Consider the following 18830-nt stretch of genomic DNA (forward strand, 5'->3'; position numbering starts at 1 on the left):
TAATAATTTGAAATTGAAAATCAAATATGGATTAATTAAACGTATTCCGGGAATCGAACCCGAGACGTATGATCGTCTTAGTCCTCTACCGCTGGACTGCCACCGCTTGCTTCACATTTCTCTAGGCTTAAATAAAATGAACAATTCTTTTGTGGACAACACCATTGCAATACACTTTCGTGTAATGTCTCCGAACCATCAAGTGATAAATTAAAAAAAAAGTCAAGCAAAAACTAGTAAATAAATTCTTTTAAAGCTTGAAAAAAGATTTAAGTGATTATAAAGCTTGAGAATTAATTACTCTTCCACTGTAAAAAGAAATTATAAGTAGTACCCCTCGTCGTAAGATAAATAAAGAGAAAAAAAAACTAGCCGGACAGACGACCTTGTGAAGGTCATCAGAAGACGCTGTTTGCTGGCTGCTTCCAATTGGCCTTATTATAAATCTATGGAGAAGGGTTATGTCCGTATGTAGACGTCCTAGGGCCGAAGGGGTGATGAAGAAGAACTGCTTATCAGTTACGAGTTCGGAAACGTGTCGTACTCCTTCGTAACATATATGACGTTATTGGAAGCGTTCTATTAATGACACTGACAATACATTTATAATAGTTTTTGTTGTTGATTGTTTACAATACGGTTTTGGTAGAGATTTATAAATGGGTACACAATTAAAGAAAACCAACGCAGATAAACCGAAGTTACCTACGTAGGACCAGAATTGAACGCTTGAAGGGAGAACATCGCTTGTGAAGCCGAATGCTATTAATGCCTAAATTAGAGAACTAATGGAGATGAGAAGCCGGTAGACGCGGTATGGGTGGGAAGATGATCGCGACGATCTTCGAGAGAGGCCTAGGCCTTGAAAATGATTAAATAAATCGAATTAAAAAGGATTTTTCCAATAAAATCGTTAAACCCTCAACTATTGACTTTTTTTGCAACTTTTTCAAATAAACGAAAGAATACATATTACTTAAATACGTATTTATGAATACATTAAAGCTTAAATATTTTTTTACTACACTTTAAGATATCGAAAAAAAATGTATTTAAAAAAAGAATTTAAATATCCTTAATATTCCTAAGACAAAGACAAAAGAACAACACTACTGGAGACAAAATTCTGTTACTTCATGTATAACTGTTCTTTTATAACCTCTGATCTACAATCAGATATGGCAAAGGATGAGAGGCGATGTTTGTAAGAAAAATTCAAAGACAAAAGAAGAAAGAGTGGAATGAATTTTGAGGCATGGAAGATGAGAACAAAATAAAAAATAAAAAAAATACTAAGCAAAATAAGGTCCCTTTCCCAACTATGATAGATAACTGAAAAAATCCATAAACAGACAGATCATAGTCTATAAATGTTTAGAAAAAATAATGCGTTCACACTTACAATGGCAAAGTTGTTTATGTTGAAAATTCGCGTCTAAATTTAATAATTCAAGCCTCTTTTACTTATTATTTTTTTTTACGATTACGATCGGTTATATTCATACAGTAGATCACCATTGCAAAGGGCAAATTGATAACGTTTGCTTTTGCGACCAAAAAGTCATCATCTTCATTATCATTTTCATCACTTCAGACTAAGGAGATTCAATAGACATAAGATTTTCCCGTATACTTTCCATATGACCGCTTGGAAGTGACCTGCATCCAACGTCTTCCGATGTCTTCATCAAAGTCATTTGTTCATCTTGTGGGTGAACCTATAACGCTGTGTTTGTGCGCTGTGCCTTCACTTCACAACCTTGAGGCCCAACCGGCTATCAGTTCCGCGTGCTTTATGGCCCGCCCACTGTCAGTTCAACTTGCTCCGTTGGGTTATGTCCTAGGATATCCATGGCCTGGTAACGACTGTCACTAAGCAGTAATGTGTAAGAATTATAGTGTCTGAAGAATTCGGTGATCAACAAGAATATTCGGTGAGGTAAAACTGAGAATATTACAGTAAATTTTTAAAACTTGTGTATGTCACTCAATAACAGATGCGGACCACATTTTTGAGCCGTGATAACCCTGCAGTATAGGACTGAGATTCAATAAAAACAATCTTATATGTTTCACTCTTTGTGCTTTAATTATATTTGATCGCCTCTGCTTACAGAGAAGTGTCCAGAGGAAGGGCAGCAACATCCTCTACGTACCATAATACCACACAGCAATCGCCAACCCCCCTGCGAAGCGTGGCGATTACGATATACACCCCCCCCCCCTCCCCCCATACACATGTTCATCGCCAGTGTCTATGGGCTGAAATGATGATGACGATATATTATAATGAAACTGAAAACTAAATGGGCTAATGGGCCTTAAAAAGTAGTGCGAAAGCGCAATCTTCTACGCGTGTTTTTAAATCAAGAACAATTAAAAAAAATTACATCGGCACTAACAAGGTTGTGTAAGTCTTGTGTTTGGTGCAAACGCTGGCAATGATGATGAATCGGTGTGGATGGCAATGGCTGTTGACGATTAATGGTATCTTTCAAAAAAAAAAAAGAAAAACATTTGCAATTTATATCGTATATTATGTGTAGTGCAATTGGTATCGATTGACCGACAAGTTACTCGAAGGGCGCTCGATTATGCAAAATCGAAAATCTGTTCGATAATTAATTGTTATTGTAAAAATCTAAAAAAAATGAGTTATTAGTCTTTGATACCAAAGAAGTTATTAGTAATTCTGATGGCGACGTTGCTTTACTTCAATATTTTATGTATATAAATTTTCAATATTGTCTGTTTTTAGTGAAAGCTAACTATTAAATATTGTATGCACCATTATAACATCAATAAAATAATCGTTTTTTTTCTACATTAAATAAAGTCAAAACATTCACGCCAATCATTAAGACTATATTATGTGTGTTAAGCAATAAAATAACGTTTAATTAATTCAGTATCTAGATAGATTGTTAGTAACAATAAAATAAAGGTAAACTGTAGCATTTCGTTTATTTTCTTTATTACCTAAAAAAATATTAGCCGCTTCTGCTTATCATCAATGGAACCCATTGAATAGTTAAATATTTTATTGTATGTGTACGTTCGTAGTACGATTTACGCAAAACTAATTTTCAATATCAAAATGTTATCATCTTATCCCCTTTCAGAGTCGTGTCAAAATTAAACATTGCTAAGATACATTTAAGGTATATAGATAATGTTTCACAGGTTGAGCAGTGGTATCCCTGCGGTAGAGAACTGAGATTTGAGATAGGTGGTCGCGGGTTGATTCCGGGGATAGTCTTTTATAATTTAGACTTTGTACTTTAATTATAAAGGAATAGTTATAACGGAATACCAATTTCAGAGGATAGATAGCAGCGTCCTCTGCGTACCATAATACCACACTGCCCTCGCTAACCCGCCTGCCAAGCGTGGTGATTGTGATATATCCCCTACTGATATCTATGGGGGTAGCCTATGCCTTGCAATAAGCGTCTATAGCAAAGTTCCCAAAACTTTTTTGTGTCGTAGACCCCTTGCCATGTTTTTCCGTGTTGGGTAGACCCCCTACTTACCTGATATTGATTTCCTGTAAATTTATAACTGTAGTTAAGTTTAGTGTTAAAAACTTAAAGTAAAAACACATTAATTTATACATTTATTTATTGAATTTAAATTAAAACTACTCAAAATAAAATTTTGTATCTGTTATGTAAAATATATGTAACATTAAATAAACATAAATAAAATAACATAAGCAATAAGGCAGTATTTTTAGTGAGAAGGATGAATCTGATGCTTTAATAATAAATTATCAACATTTGGCGTCAACTTTGTAAGGGTAAATCTTAAATCTCCTCGGCTAATGATGTCCAGTCTGTAAATGTTTTGATATTATAAGATAGTGTGATGTAAGTAAATAGGTACTATCAGTGTATGTGTTGAGATCCACTATCGTGGACCCCCATTTTCATTTCATGGACCCCCAAATTTTTTTTCGCTGACGTAGACCCCTTGTAGGTTGTCATAGACCCCTAGGGGTCGATGTAGACCACTTTGGGAATCACTGGTTTAACCGTATAAATTTACATAAGAATACCGTTCATTCGACATGTGGTACCACGAACACAATAAATTTATTTCCGATCACTATATACAGTGAACATTCTGAAATATTTATTTTTTCAAAGCGAATGCGACAGGTCTTTGACGTCTGACATTACAACGTCTGTAGCTATGAAGGCTTTTCATTTTTATATAAACATTACTTTATTATTTCTGCAACCATTGATTTTTGTGTTGGGTGTACCATATATAAATTAACAAAACATAATATGTATTCACCCCCTTAAAACCGTTACACATATAACCAACCACTCTGTATATATATAACGATAAATGATGATAAATGTGTGTGTGTGTAGACAGTGTTGCCGGTAATAATAAGAAAATATTTTATCTCCGCATTATCCACATGTACGTCATGTATTTATAGTCTGTACCATTGAGTAAGTGTTGTCAAGTTTTATAGCAGTTTTATGACGTTACGTGGATGGCGTTACAATGTCAGTGTTTTTTATTCTATATTGAATTATAATGTCCTAGACATTGTTTGAAGTTTACAGTTTGTTTTGATCGTTCGAAGAAAATATGTAAAACCTTACTTAACCACTAATGACTTAAAATATTTTGTTATTACGACCATATCGCAAACCAGCGACATATGCTACCAATATTGGATTTTTAATATACTAACAAAAAGAGAAAAACATTAACCTTATGGTCACTGTTTGATTCTGTACCAGCTACAGTACAAACTACGAGTATTGCACAACAAAACAGCTAAAAATAAGACGTGCTAAATAACTACCTACTTTTAAGAAAATTATTAAGAAATATTTAAAAGACCATTGATTTCTTATCCAATAATACAGTTTTTTGTTCTCTGTTTCTTTATTCTTTCTGACGCAAGTGCGATCCAAATTATCGTTACTTGTAAGTATTAGGGGGACCGGATGGTAATGTCGCTTTCTTAAGTTACATTGACACGACTTCATTTTTAACAAGTTTATTTCTATTCAACAATATATTCACCTTCGTTATCAACAACCTTTTTTCATGTAGTACAAAAAATTTCAATGCCGGAGCGGTAAAAATCAATCAGTTTTTCTGTAAAATATGTCGACAGAAACGCCATTACTTTCCGGTCCCTCTAATATTTGTAACTTGCTGTACCCGCGCCTGCTCCGCGTAGAATTTAACAAAAAAAATTGTTTCTTTATAGTTTTTTTTCGTTAATTAATTTCTCTAAAATATAAGTAGCTTAAGATATTCCTTATTACATCAACTACCTGCCAGTATAATACATGTTAAAATCGGTTCAGCCATTTCAAAGATTAGTCGGCACAAACGTACAGACAGAAAGTCAAAACTTAAAAAAATGTGATTTTGGTATATGTTACGATACGTATGTATTCATACGTATTGCTATAACAAGTGATTATTGTAATATTACAAACAGACACTCCAGTTTTATTTATTTGTATAGATTATATATAATACCGTATTAATTAAAAGTAAAGAGAAATAAATTTATGTATATGTATTTTATATACAAACATACATATATATATGTATATAGATATTTATGCATCTACCCGGACAACCAATTATAAAAAAATCGTGCAATCCCTTATCTTCCCTAACATCAATTAAAGCGATGTATGTTATTTCGACTTAACAGCGGATCTTATAAACAAATAAGGTCGTTTTAACTTTTGGAAATGCGACCACGCTTCGTCGATTTCGTCTTAAATAACGAGCGGAAAAAAATTTGCGTGTCTTAACAACTCTATTCCTTATTTATCCAACACTTCGCCTTCCTACTTACCGCCCTACTTCTAAGTCCTGGATTCAAATCACGGGACAAATCTACGATCGTCAAGAACTTCATTACTTTGTCCTCACATATATGACTTCGTTCATTCTTCTTTGCCCCCAAAGCATTCTGCATAGAAAGAAACTTCCCCTTAAAATTAGAATTAGCAAACCGTAGTATATTAAAAAAGAATCAACACCTGTTGGGGGAAAATTGACTTGAAGTAATTTCTTAATAGTTGCGAATTATATGGTAAATGTACATGTAACGTTTTTTATTTGTGATTTAGGTACATATTGTATCTTACTATTTAACTTATGATTTGTTTATTCGTTCTTTTAGCATGTAGTATCTTATAATTAAGTATATTTTCCATTACATTTACAAAGCATTCCACTACTTATCTCTATACCTCAATAGGTCGACTGGTAGAGAACGCCTTTAAGACATTACGCCCGCCATTACAAGTTGTTAAAAAGTGAATAATAAAAATATTTAAAAGAGACCGTTCAAAACACTTGATTACAATTTCTTTCATCAAACATTTCAAATTATTTATTTAAATCACAAAACCGGGAGGTTTTACGCACTCTACCATCTAGTTTGGGACAGGAACTTTATTTACACATAATTTTTTCATAGTTTTATCTTTATTCGACACTCACTTTCATACTTCGCAATTTCTTTTATTATTTTCTTTTATCCTTCACAATATCTTGCAATTTTTGTTCTTTCATTACTTCTTGCTTTCATCGCCTTCCTTTCCTCATTTTTTTACTCTTTGGTGGCTAGGTACATTTTTATTTTCCAATCTTTATCTTTATTTTTTTGACATCACAGATTTGTTTGGATTTGAACTTTTTAATACATTGCTATCATATATATTGAACATAGTAAGTTTTTATAAGATAGTTCACAATTCGAATCTTGGTTGTAAAATTTTTAACATTGAATTCATGCGCTGCTGTTTGAAGAATCGATCGTCGACATGAACGTAATAATTTACAAAGTCAACTGACAGTTATATAAAAGAAAGTGACACTTTTTAAGCCAATGGCATTGCGTTCGCATTCCTTACGTAATAAAGTCCACATTTCATATGGATTCCCCATTCTGGTCACATGTTTAAGTGAAAGATGTCGCTACAAAACGGATGCACGAGTCCGTGATATGATTTCCAACATCCTTCGACGCTACGCCCAGGTTCAGGCTATATGGAATGGAAATAGAGTTGGATGTAATGGATGGCTCGAAATATTAACGAGAACTCTTCAATCGCGATGTTTGATCGTTGATTTATGACAGTGACAGCAAACATGAATACGTTCAAATTAAAAAGAATTATCGCTAATTTAATTTTTTTTTATTTATCGTATACCCGATGTATTCTTATTATTAGGTTTAAAATTTAAAACTCTTTTTGAAGGGTATTTAAATTTGGAACATTTTTGTTACTAAATTTAACCACAAATTTCGTTTCAAAATTTACATCTTATTTGCAAAGTAAACTCCTTATAACCTTAATAAATTTCAAAAGAAAACTGTAACCAACTTAAATTAACAAAATTTTTTGCCATTATTTAATACGTGTTAATAGAATTTTATTGTCTTTTGTTTGCATCATATGTTTTAGAAAAACAGTTTGGTTGCGGCCTCTTGTTAAATACTTGTTACCCCTTACAAGTTAAAACCCCTAAATGGCTCTTAGTTTAACTACGTAGTGTCGTATAGTCTTCGTAATAATAATAAGTGTTCTATATAAATAAAAAATAACAAAATGTAACAAATTTATATGATAATAATGATCCTCTTTCAAGGAACCTACAAAATGTATAACCTATATACAATCACTTAATTAGCTAAGAACACAAAAGTGTAAAATCAAGCTAAGCGAACCCAAAACTAATGTCAAATATTACATTCTGAGAAAGTATTGAACAAAAAAAGAGTGGAATGTATAAACAAAGACATATGTATTATTCAGATGTCGTTGAAGCTGTGTCAATGTGTTTACAACTCGTAACGAAAAATATAATGATTGTAAACTTTTAAAAACAAACAACCTCCTACTGCTTTCATTAACTCGAAAATAGTATAAAACTTAAACAAGTTAATAAATAAATATCGACTAAATTAGGCTAATCAAAATAAATATTAACAGATTTCAACGTAAAATACAATAATTAACATTAGTAATATAATTTCCTTTTAAAAACATATAAATTAATTACTTGTCAATTCAAATTATTAATAGTAAAACTAAGGATGAAAAAGGTGAGATGAAAATAATTTTAGTAATTAAAATTCAATTATAGTATTTAATAAATATATTATTTACTTTCATTAAGACTTCACATCACATTAGTAACAAAGTTTTATAAATAACATTAACTTTTTGTAAACAATAAGAAACAAAACCTTTGGAAAATTCTCTTACCTTTGCTTTCCGTAGTTGTTAAGAAAACAAGATAAAATCGTGTTAAGGAAAAGTTTATCCTTGTCAATAAGGTATGCTCTTAAAGAAATGTCATTTTTTACTGCGGCTAAAGGTATTTATGGGTATATTCTCATAATGTTTTTTTTTTTTTTTTGTATAAGCCTTTTAATGTTATGATAATATTTTTCTCAAATGTTTTAAACATAATTTGTTTCATAAAAAATATTCCACAATCGTAAGGACTAAACGGAAAAGATCCCGAATTATCCGTTGATTAGTTCGACGGCTCCTTGTCGATTTATTCAGGCCGATTTCGCTATAATCGTCTTCTGAATATTAATATCGGTGAGCGAATGTCGACGCGTTGAAATAAATCAATTAAAGGTGCCATATATAGGTCGATGTTTTCTTTACGCTTTAAACGCTTATTGTGGGTCAATTAATATCTTTCAACCGGATACTTTGTAACGTTTTAGTAAGTTATAATTGTTAGAACATAGAAATCGAAATCAAAATGGCTATGCTATATAATTTTGCAATAGCATTTAGTACTAGCGCAATAGCTTTCGTTATAATAATCATGGATTCCTAACTTAGCTATCAGGTTTCAATAAATATGTGGAAATGAGTAGTGATGACACTTCAGCTTTATAAATGCAATGCAAACTTCAATAAATATTATTTTCTTATAAAATAAATTTGTTGTATATTAATTTAAAAACTAAAGTGAATATAGATGAAACAGTTTTTCTTTTAACTAAATAACCAACGTTTGCTCATGTTTATAATGAAAAAAAAATATTTTAAAATTAATAAAGGAAATTGTCACACGCCTTTATTAGTTTTAAAGGAAACATTACAGTAGAAACATATATTGTTACTTTTCTTCCGCCTTATTTTAAGGAAGATAAATTCAAATGATTAATGCTTTTCATTTGCTGCTAAACTATATTATAGAACTAAAATATATTTAATTAAACAATAAAATAAAGTTTGTCAACGTGTGTATCATTCTTGTATAGTTTCAACAAAAAAATCATTTGTTTATTACTGTTAATACATAATTGTAAATAAACCTAAAATGTAGAAATGATTATGAAAAAAAGCTTTATAGTTGTTTGTTTAAGAAATTTAGATTTTAAATTAATAGTACTTTTTATTGAAATTTTTAAAAAAATAGAAAAATGAATATTTGAATTTTTTTTACAGGAGACGTTTTTACTACAAAATACTAGTACATACGAGTGAAGTATCCTAAATATATGAACTAACTGCTTTATGAGACGTATTTAGTACCTAATGAATTAATGTAATATTTTAACTCGTAATTAATGTTGTAAATGCAATTTTAATTATTCTAGTCAAATGTTTATCTATGGCAATGTTATTTGATCATAGATCAAAGATAACATGCCTTGACATGTATGTCATTTTTGCAATTAAACGTAAGTCAGATTTGTTGTAGAAATCGTGTGAAAATATTTTTTATTTTGCCGTGATTGGCATTTTGTCGATTTACTTGTTCTTATTTCATGAAATAGTGTTCGTGGAGGATAAAACTGTTTATAATTATTTGGTTGCGTTTAATGTTTTTGCGATATTGAAATGACAATGGCGAATAACAGAATACCATCGGGTCCGAACACGCCTGGCAGCCAACAAACGCCTACTCAACAGGGAATTAAAATTTTTATACAAAGGGATTATTCTGAAGGCACTGCGGTTAAATTTCAAACAAGATTTCCGCCCGAGCTCGAGGATAGAGTGAGTTAAAGTGGACGTTTGTTTATCATCTATCAGCTAAGATTGTCTTATAAAATGACTGCGTCCGTTTCATGGATTTCTATTGTTCAACTTGTAAATCAATTTTATTTGTTACACTGTCACTATTCACAATCTCTGTTTGTGTATTAGATTTCCCATAAATCAACGTCAAGTTCTACTGAAGCAATAGCTCGGTAATGGTTTTTCCCATTAAAAATAAATTTTCACATGCTTTTAACATTATTGAATTATTGAGCAGAATTTAGTGATAATTTTAGATACATGATTTGATAACAAAGTGCTATTTTCTTTTAAAATCGGAACAGTGGTGGAGTAAGCATTATTGTCTGAAATTTTACATAGGTTACCTAATGGAAGTGATTAAAATATTAAATAAGCAATAAATTTTATAACACACAGAAATTGTTTAATTATTTTTTCTGAGATAGCCACTTTCTGCTGTAAAAACCTATTTAGGCTTGTTTTTGATTTATAGGATACATAAAAAGAGATTTATTGTAGGAAGAGGGACTGGATATGTGATACTCTAGCTGATGACCTGTGTAGCTGGATAAAGGAAGCCACTTTACATTAGTGACCACCAAAAAGACTTTTTTCCTACTTAACCAAATTTTGAATGATCCTTACAATGATGTTTTGGTAGCTCATTCTTAAAATGAATTAATGTTGTCAAATATTTATTCATAAACTTCATTTGTAAGTGCAGTTATGTTGTTATGGTTTCTATAAAAACTATTTACTAAATGATTAAAGTTCTCCCTTTATGTGTATTGATTTTATAAGGACTTTCATAATCCACCTGGTCTCTGGGTGGAGGATATATGGGGATCCATTGCCTATGTAAAGATACAAGACAGAACATTAAATACATACAATAATATATCTCCGGCTCAGGTATACCTTCACAGAGAAGGAGGCTGTGAAAATATAGCCAACCTGATGAGGTTGGCTATATTAATACTATAACTACATCTAGTTTTGTGAGAAAACATTTTGGTGGACCTCATTCTAATGTGATGATTTTTGTTGTTGCCCACAAAACCAGATGTAAAGGCATTTCTCCTACACTAAACAAATTGTAATAAGTTTTCACAATAAAAAATTCCTGCCATACTCCTCTCCAATCCTGTGGTGTTACCTAGATAAGAGGTGTTATGAGATGCAAGTGAACAATGAGACCTCACCCTTAAACAAAATCCTCTCTGGAGTGCCACAGAACATTATATTGGGTCCCATTTTGTGCCTGGTTTTTACTTCAGATTTGACACCACCCTTCTATTAACACATAATAATCCAGATCTCAAGCAAAAAAGACCATGCATGTGAAGTGGAAATAGGGCTTGTTAATGGCAAATCAAAGCCAGTCAGAGTAAGTTCATGGAAAAATATATAGCTTAGAAGGCAGACATGCCCCCCAAAAACTGGCACAATGAATAAAAATCTCAAGCTGAGGATGTGCAATATTTGGGAATGTACTTGGATAGAAGACTGATGTGGGAAAAGCAGTTTTGGAACATAAGAAAACAGCTGGACACAATACTTAGATCCATGTACTGGCTAATGGCATACAAATCAAAGCTATCACCTGAAAGTAAGTTATCCAAAACATCTCCGAACCTACAGTACCCAGCTTTAGGATGCAGCTTGCAACAGCACTATTGAAATATTGGTGTTATTTTAGACTAAAATACTGAGAGTCATTCTGGATATACCCAATTTGAGCAACAAGTTTAGATACAAGAATATCCTCGTCAACAGGACCAAGGATAAATCTTTACTGTGAAACAGGAGAAAGAAAGATACCTACCTTGAAACATGTGGTCACTGGACATTGTAGCGGAATTACCGGATGAAAATGCTAAGAATGCCAGTCAACAAATTGGTATCAAAGCCAAAGGGCAGAGGAATTGCCACATATTTCTGATAAAAATGGCAAAGTGTGTCTATGCTGGCAGCAAATGACAGGAACATGCATGGTTTCCTTCAAATTTTTCAAATCCATAATTGACACTTTCCTAGCAGAATGGCTTATTGTTTATTACAAATGTATACCACATGTGCACAGAACTTGGGAGTGAATTAAATTAATACCTCACAACATGGTGAACCAATAACACAACCAAGATTGTGAGAAGTCACTGAATGCGGGCAGGGGCCTTACAGTGGGCATCTATTGATTGATAGGATCTTAAGAAACAAAAAATATTATCTACCATAAAGCATAATTACAACATACAAAAACATATTATCACTAAAATATGTTTTAGGAGTAATTGTTTATTATAAAGACATTAACTGTCGTTTTACAAAAATGCTTAATTTTTCTATTGCATTGCAATGAACCATTATATTCTGATAGTACAAAGCCTCTTGAGACAACTGCTTTTAGTCACTAAACAATGTTTATATAGTTATTATAAAACATTTTTAGTAAAATATGTTTTTTATTTTTTAACAAAGTTTGTTATAATTTTTCAGATAGACCGTCAAACATTTGAATATACAATGGAAAGGCTAAATGAGCACTTTGAGATGGCTGAAACGGCAGATTGTAGCACATACTGCGAAGGCTGTTTGGCCTGTCTTACAGCCTATTTTATTTATATATGCACAGAGACACATTACGAGAAGGTATTTATTATTCATTATTATTTCTTATTTTAATATAGCTTTATTCTGAAATTGTTTATGACTATGTTGGAATATTTGTAAAAAGTTTCTGCGTCAAGCTATTCATCAAGACTTAATGGTAAGTGATACTCGTTGCCTGCACTTTGAATACAGAATAATCACCATATATGGGTAGTCACACAGAATAATTATCAGCTATTATTAGTCATGTTGACAGTTTAATTCTATGATATACAAAAAAATAATATAGTGGAAACAAGTTAGGTTAGGTTAGGTGAAAAAATTATATTTAATGAACACAATCAAGAAGAATGACCAAGATCACCCAGAGAATAATAGAGAGGAAGAGGAAAACCAGTGTGGCTGTAAGTTTGAATTAAAAATGAGGAGATGAGTAGAGAAAATAAGGTCACTGACATTGAAGAAATGTTTATCTGAAGTAGTTGCTGCCTTGGCACATAGCTCATGCAAACTGAACATTTGATTTGGCTCATCAAATATTTTTTTTTGTGAAAATCAATTTTAAATAAACACAACCGGTATTATTGTGGCACAGTCTTCCGGTTTTGGTACTGGATATATTGTCCTTGGTTATTAAACATATATGCTAACTTGTTTAACACCAACTTAATGAAGATTCCACTAATGATTGAATTCTTACATTATTGTCGCTCTTTATTCATATACTATATGTTTTATTTATTGGAATGTATATTTTACTCTCTTAAGATGTTTCTCATGCCTTAAATCAAATGCCAAATACTTTAAAACACTCACTTTCATATTAAAATACAAACTAAATATTTTACAGGTGTTAATCAATAAATTTTCTTTTTCTTTATGAAATAGCTTCTTTAATATATCATTTTATTTAAACGCGATTTTTTTTTGGCAGCATCTCCGAAAAATATCGAAATTTATAGAGACCCAGAATGAAAGAGTATACAATCCACGAGGCATACACATAACTGATCCAATACTCAGAGGGTTGAGGGTGATTGAAATAACGATAATTGATTTGCCAAACTGCCAAAGCCCCACCGGTAACTCCACAACTACACAGATGAGGCACACTTGACCACCACATGAAAACAGGGAGTTCTTCATGTAACAAACACGGTATTGGTTTTAAACCATTTACTGCCTAAACTTTATCAATGGTGTGAATTCCTGGATTTTGGGCACAATGTGTTATGAAAAATTTACACTCCAAGATGTTGTTTAGTGTATTATTGTAAGTTGTAATTACAGATATACATGTTAAGTTAATAATTTAAAAAAAAATAGGTTTCATTCCTGTCCAGTGCTTGAAACTTTTTATATGATTACTGGTTACAAAGCATTCCATCTAATTCTCAAGCCATTAAAGTATGAAAAACATGAAGAAAAACTGTATTGTATGTCTAAGAAACACATTATTTGCAACATACAGAAATGGTAATAATTTTTTTTAATATATACATTGAGATTCTTAATCGTTTCACTATATACATATTTATATATGTGTATTATTTACTTCTCAGACATACTTTGTAAATAATTTGCAATTCATGCTAGGCACATTGGAAAATTGTTTTAATAATTTTAAAGTTGAGAATGATAAAAGGTTGAAGTAAGGTATGTATATAATGGTAAATAGTGTTACAAAAAGAATTTTGATTAAAGATTTGTACTTACGGAGACACCTATCATAATATTTAATTTAAAATAACTTGATTTGATTTTTTAAAGGAATTAACTTGTATAAAGTTTAGGCTGGTAATTATATGTAAACACTTAAAAATCGTTTTTTACACATTTGTCTTAATGGTTGTATTTGATAGAAAAATAACATAACAGGAAGCTACAGAAGGAAACATTTATATAAATTTTAGGATTACAAACTTCATTTTTGACATATTGTTTAAAAATTTTACTTCATAACTCCTTAATAGCAATTATTCAATTTAATTATTTAATAGTAAATAATTTGAAAGTATACTTTGTCCAGTAGTATAATGTTCCTTATAAATGCTGTAGTTTACCAATTTAAGAAGAGAGAACTCCCTTTGCCAAAAACATTCTTCCATGTGTAGATGGAATATTATTTAAAAATTGTGATGTTATTTATGTATAAATGTGACCAGGATTTTCCGAACATGAAAATGTCTGTCGGAGGTATGATAAAATATCACTTTACATATTATTCAAAAATCAAAATCAAGCCGAAATTAAGTATAATACAGATAGAATAAAATGACTAACTTTACTCAATTATTTATATAAAAAAAACTATTTTTTTTAAATTGATTGTGTAAAGTGCTTTTGTAATTTCGACCACCTTAGTTTACAAAATCAGGTCATTGCAGTGTATTTAATCATAGTATCACAAAACTGAAAAAAATTGGAAAAATAATTATACTCATAGAAATAGAAAAGATGTTACAACAAGCATAAATCTTAATTACATTTTTAAATGGCAATATTTGAAAAAATGTGACAAGAATTTTTAAAAAAAATTATAATTGCCTTATTTCGGCTAGACATTGATTTATTGGATACATTCTTTTTTATTTAAATTATTAATGCTTTTTAACATTTAATTCTTATCTTTGTAATTAATGATAATTATTGCAATTTTTATCTGTGTTTTACTATCATCAATTCATTTTTATTTTATATGTATGTAGAATATATAAAAATTTAATTGTATAATAATGCTATACAAACATTTTTAAACATATGTTCGCTTATTTTTTTATTTAATTATTTCAAATATAAGCTCAATATCAACGAAATGTATTTGTTGTCTGTGATCGACATATGGTCCAGGCCAATTGATGGGATTTGCATTTAATTTGTGTAATCTATGTTTTTTATATACGAGTATGGTGGGGGTATAATTGTCTAAAGTTGTTTTTAAATAAGTAATTATGGTAGAGATTTGAGTTACTAATATATTAACAAAAGGAATTATTTATAGAGTCAACATATACATAAGCAGTAGCAATTTGTCACATTGTTCATACTTTGAGATTTTTTTATACAAAATAAAATTTTATTATGAGCTAACATTTGAACTTTAGGCAAATATGCAACTAAAATTCTGATTTGGCCCTTTATATTCTGATTGGTATTTTTAAATATTAGTAGCTAGAGATTGTGTGCTTGTGAAAAATAAGTTATAATTGAAGTTGTCTTAAGTGTCGATTGAGTGTATTATATCTTGCTTATTTTGGGTTCAAGTGGTTTTTGGTCCTGTAATATCATTTGAAGCATAAACGGTGTGAACATCCTGAGACATTCACTCATTGGAAGTGCCTGTATTAATTTACGTTCATAAGCTCTATAGTTAAATATATGCAATCCAGAATGACATTAATATTCCTGAATAGAGCAATGACATTAATACATTGATATGTATTAATACATTTATACCCTTGAATATAATAATTAAAGGTGATCTATTATTACATTCTTTGTGATGATAGTATTTTTCTGTAAATAATCAACTAGATGAGCATGTCATAAATTTTTACTATTAGTTCCAACATTTTACACAAATTATAATTGTGAATTTCTTTCATGGAATGGTGGCAATTTATATACCATTAGATCCATATTTCGCTTGTTAGTTTTTCTATTGCCATAAAATTAGAAATTATCAGGTAGGAGTCTCAGAGCACACCATTATACTGAATCATTAGCTATTGCATGGTATGGATTTGGTTGTATGCTATTTCATGTTCTTGTGTTTGTCTCTGAATGAACGGTTAATGTGTTTATTTTTCTTTCCTACCAAAAGCTAAATATTATTACATTTTAACTGTATCTTAGAATTGTGAATTGAGGTGGACATGTTGACCGGTTTCAAGTTGTTTGAAATTAATTTTGTAAGTAAATAAAAACCATAATGATTTATTTTTCATTTTCTTTATTTTTAATAAGATTTGCAGTGTTTCATGGTTAAACATAAACAATTTTTTATAAAGAGCGATGTTTACATTGTTTAATTGCAAATTATTTTGGACAAATTGTTCTGTGTATATGACATAGATTACCCTTAGAGCTTATGTTTATAGTAAACAATTGGTTAATATTGTATTAATTTCACATTATCCTGCTTGTGAGTAATCTCTAATTTAGAGAAGAATTGTTTTAAGAAAAAAAGTTGACAATTTGTGTTGTTGGAGAAGTTTTTGTAAGCAATGGTATATATGTATTTGTGTAATTTTTATGTTATCTGACACTTGACATAACCCACACCCCACAAAATATTTTATATATACTTATATTGATAGTATATAGTATATTAGATTTACTTTATTCATTTTTAGTTATGTTACTTGTTATAACTGATAAGAACTGTTCATATGTATAGATAATGTATAATTGTTATAGATTTGACTTTGTAAGTTACGTAAAGTGTGTGAAGTGAACGGTGGCTACAATGTGAATTGATATTAGGTTAAAAATGATTCATTTAAAAATCATTCTGTACTAATTCCTAGCATTTAAGTCCAGATGAATATATTGTAAATTTATTATGATTCATATTATTATTAAATAATTGAAAATGACTTGTTATTTTTTTTTACCACAGTCTACCTATGTCGCAGACAATTTGTGGCTTAGCAATATTATCTTTTTAGCTCATAGTGATTTTAGTGAAAAATCGCATTAAAATAGGAGTGAACCGTATATTATATTTTTTTAAATTATTTAAGCTATTTTTATGTATAAGGAAAGAACAAGGAATATGAAATTAAAGATTTTGTTCTTTTGTTAAAAAAATAAAATCATTTGGATTGCCTCCATAGTCCTCGAGTGCAAAGGGCTAGATTCAAAAAATGGCATAAAAATCACAATTAAAATTTATTTACCACAGACTAACAATGCAGCTGCGGCGTTGTTGCGCGCATATGCCCAAGATGTCAAGTCTTTCATATCTAAGCTGTAAGAAGCGTAAACAAAAAATTATTTTCCAAAAAATGTGTCTAATAACAATTTGATGTTTTTTGTATTTAATTAATATCTGGTTATATCGTGAAATAAACACGAAACAATGTTAAGTATACACCGATGAACTTATTCCTTTTAAAATTTAAAATCTAGATGATTTTTATTTCTCTGAGAAATGTTTTTTAAAGAAATTGACGTTCCCATGGTTATTTCTTAATTCGTATTTAATATCCTATTGTTTAAGTATCATAATTTATGTACCCATATAAAAATAGTGACAGACATTTGATAATTACAAGAAATAAAAATGAACTCGTAATTCCTTAATTTTGTCTTATAAAAGTTAATAAATCTTGTATGGGTTTGAGTGTACGCGCATATATAAATAAAAGTTTCACAACATATCTCAGATCTTTCTTTTTTTAGCTTTAAATGTGGAAATAGCATTTAAGAATTTTTTGTTGATCGAAATGTGTAACTTTGTTGACTCATTTACATAGTTGATATTATAAAATACATCAATCGTTAAATTTTATTTAAAACTATCTAATGTCGATTTTCTGGCCAGCACTTAGGAAAATAGCATTTTAAACCTCTGGTACTTAGCTTACAACTTATAATCTTTAAATAACTGACGATTTAAAAATTCTTACTTGAATTAAGATATTTTGTATTACTATTTACCTTACACTTTTAATTTGCTTATGTCAACCCTTGTATATACGTTGCTACGTCTTAAATATGTTCATTCAAATATGTACGTTCTACGGACGAAAAGATGATAATAATGCAATGTTATAATCTGCCTATTCTTCTATAAGGATATAATAATTTAATTGTGGATTTAAATACAGATGTAGGAACGATAGGTAAAATAGTGAAATCTCTCTAACTTGGTGGAAAATTTGGACCTGACAAAAGCAAATATCAATTCGTTTCTGGAATGTGTTTCCGCAGCAGCCATGGTAGAATTATTTAAATGTGATTAGCTAGCGGTCGTTGAAGGTGAACCTCAATGTATTACAAAGTATTTGTCAGATGCAATGCACTGTACCCTTGCACGAATCTTTCTAATATGAACACAAAGGTTACATTTTTCTTCTATTTTTTTAATAAATATTCTCTTAGCCTAATATTTTGGCATGAAGTATGTTAAATTAGATTACAAATTCGTCTGTTACATTATGCGATACATGGACA

General features: G+C 30.3%; 1 protein-coding gene across 1 annotated transcript; it reads left to right on the top strand.

Moving 5' to 3' along the window:
• Positions 1–9724: 9724 nt before the first annotated feature.
• On the top strand, positions 9725–14386 carry LOC137925923 (golgin subfamily A member 7). Its single transcript, XM_068769412.1, has 3 exons — positions 9725–10037; positions 12537–12689; positions 13585–14386. The coding sequence occupies exons 1-3, from the start codon at positions 9879–9881 to the stop codon at positions 13765–13767; spliced, it is 495 nt and encodes a 164-aa protein (XP_068625513.1). The 5' UTR covers positions 9725–9878; the 3' UTR covers positions 13768–14386.
• Positions 14387–18830: the final 4444 nt, after the last annotated feature.

Source organism: Battus philenor, unplaced genomic scaffold (genome assembly GCF_028537555.1).
Source record: "Battus philenor isolate CCGP_79_NKW_IND1 unplaced genomic scaffold, ilBatPhil1.0.hap1 SCAF_28, whole genome shotgun sequence".
NCBI classification, from domain to species: Eukaryota; Metazoa; Arthropoda; class Insecta; order Lepidoptera; family Papilionidae; genus Battus; species Battus philenor.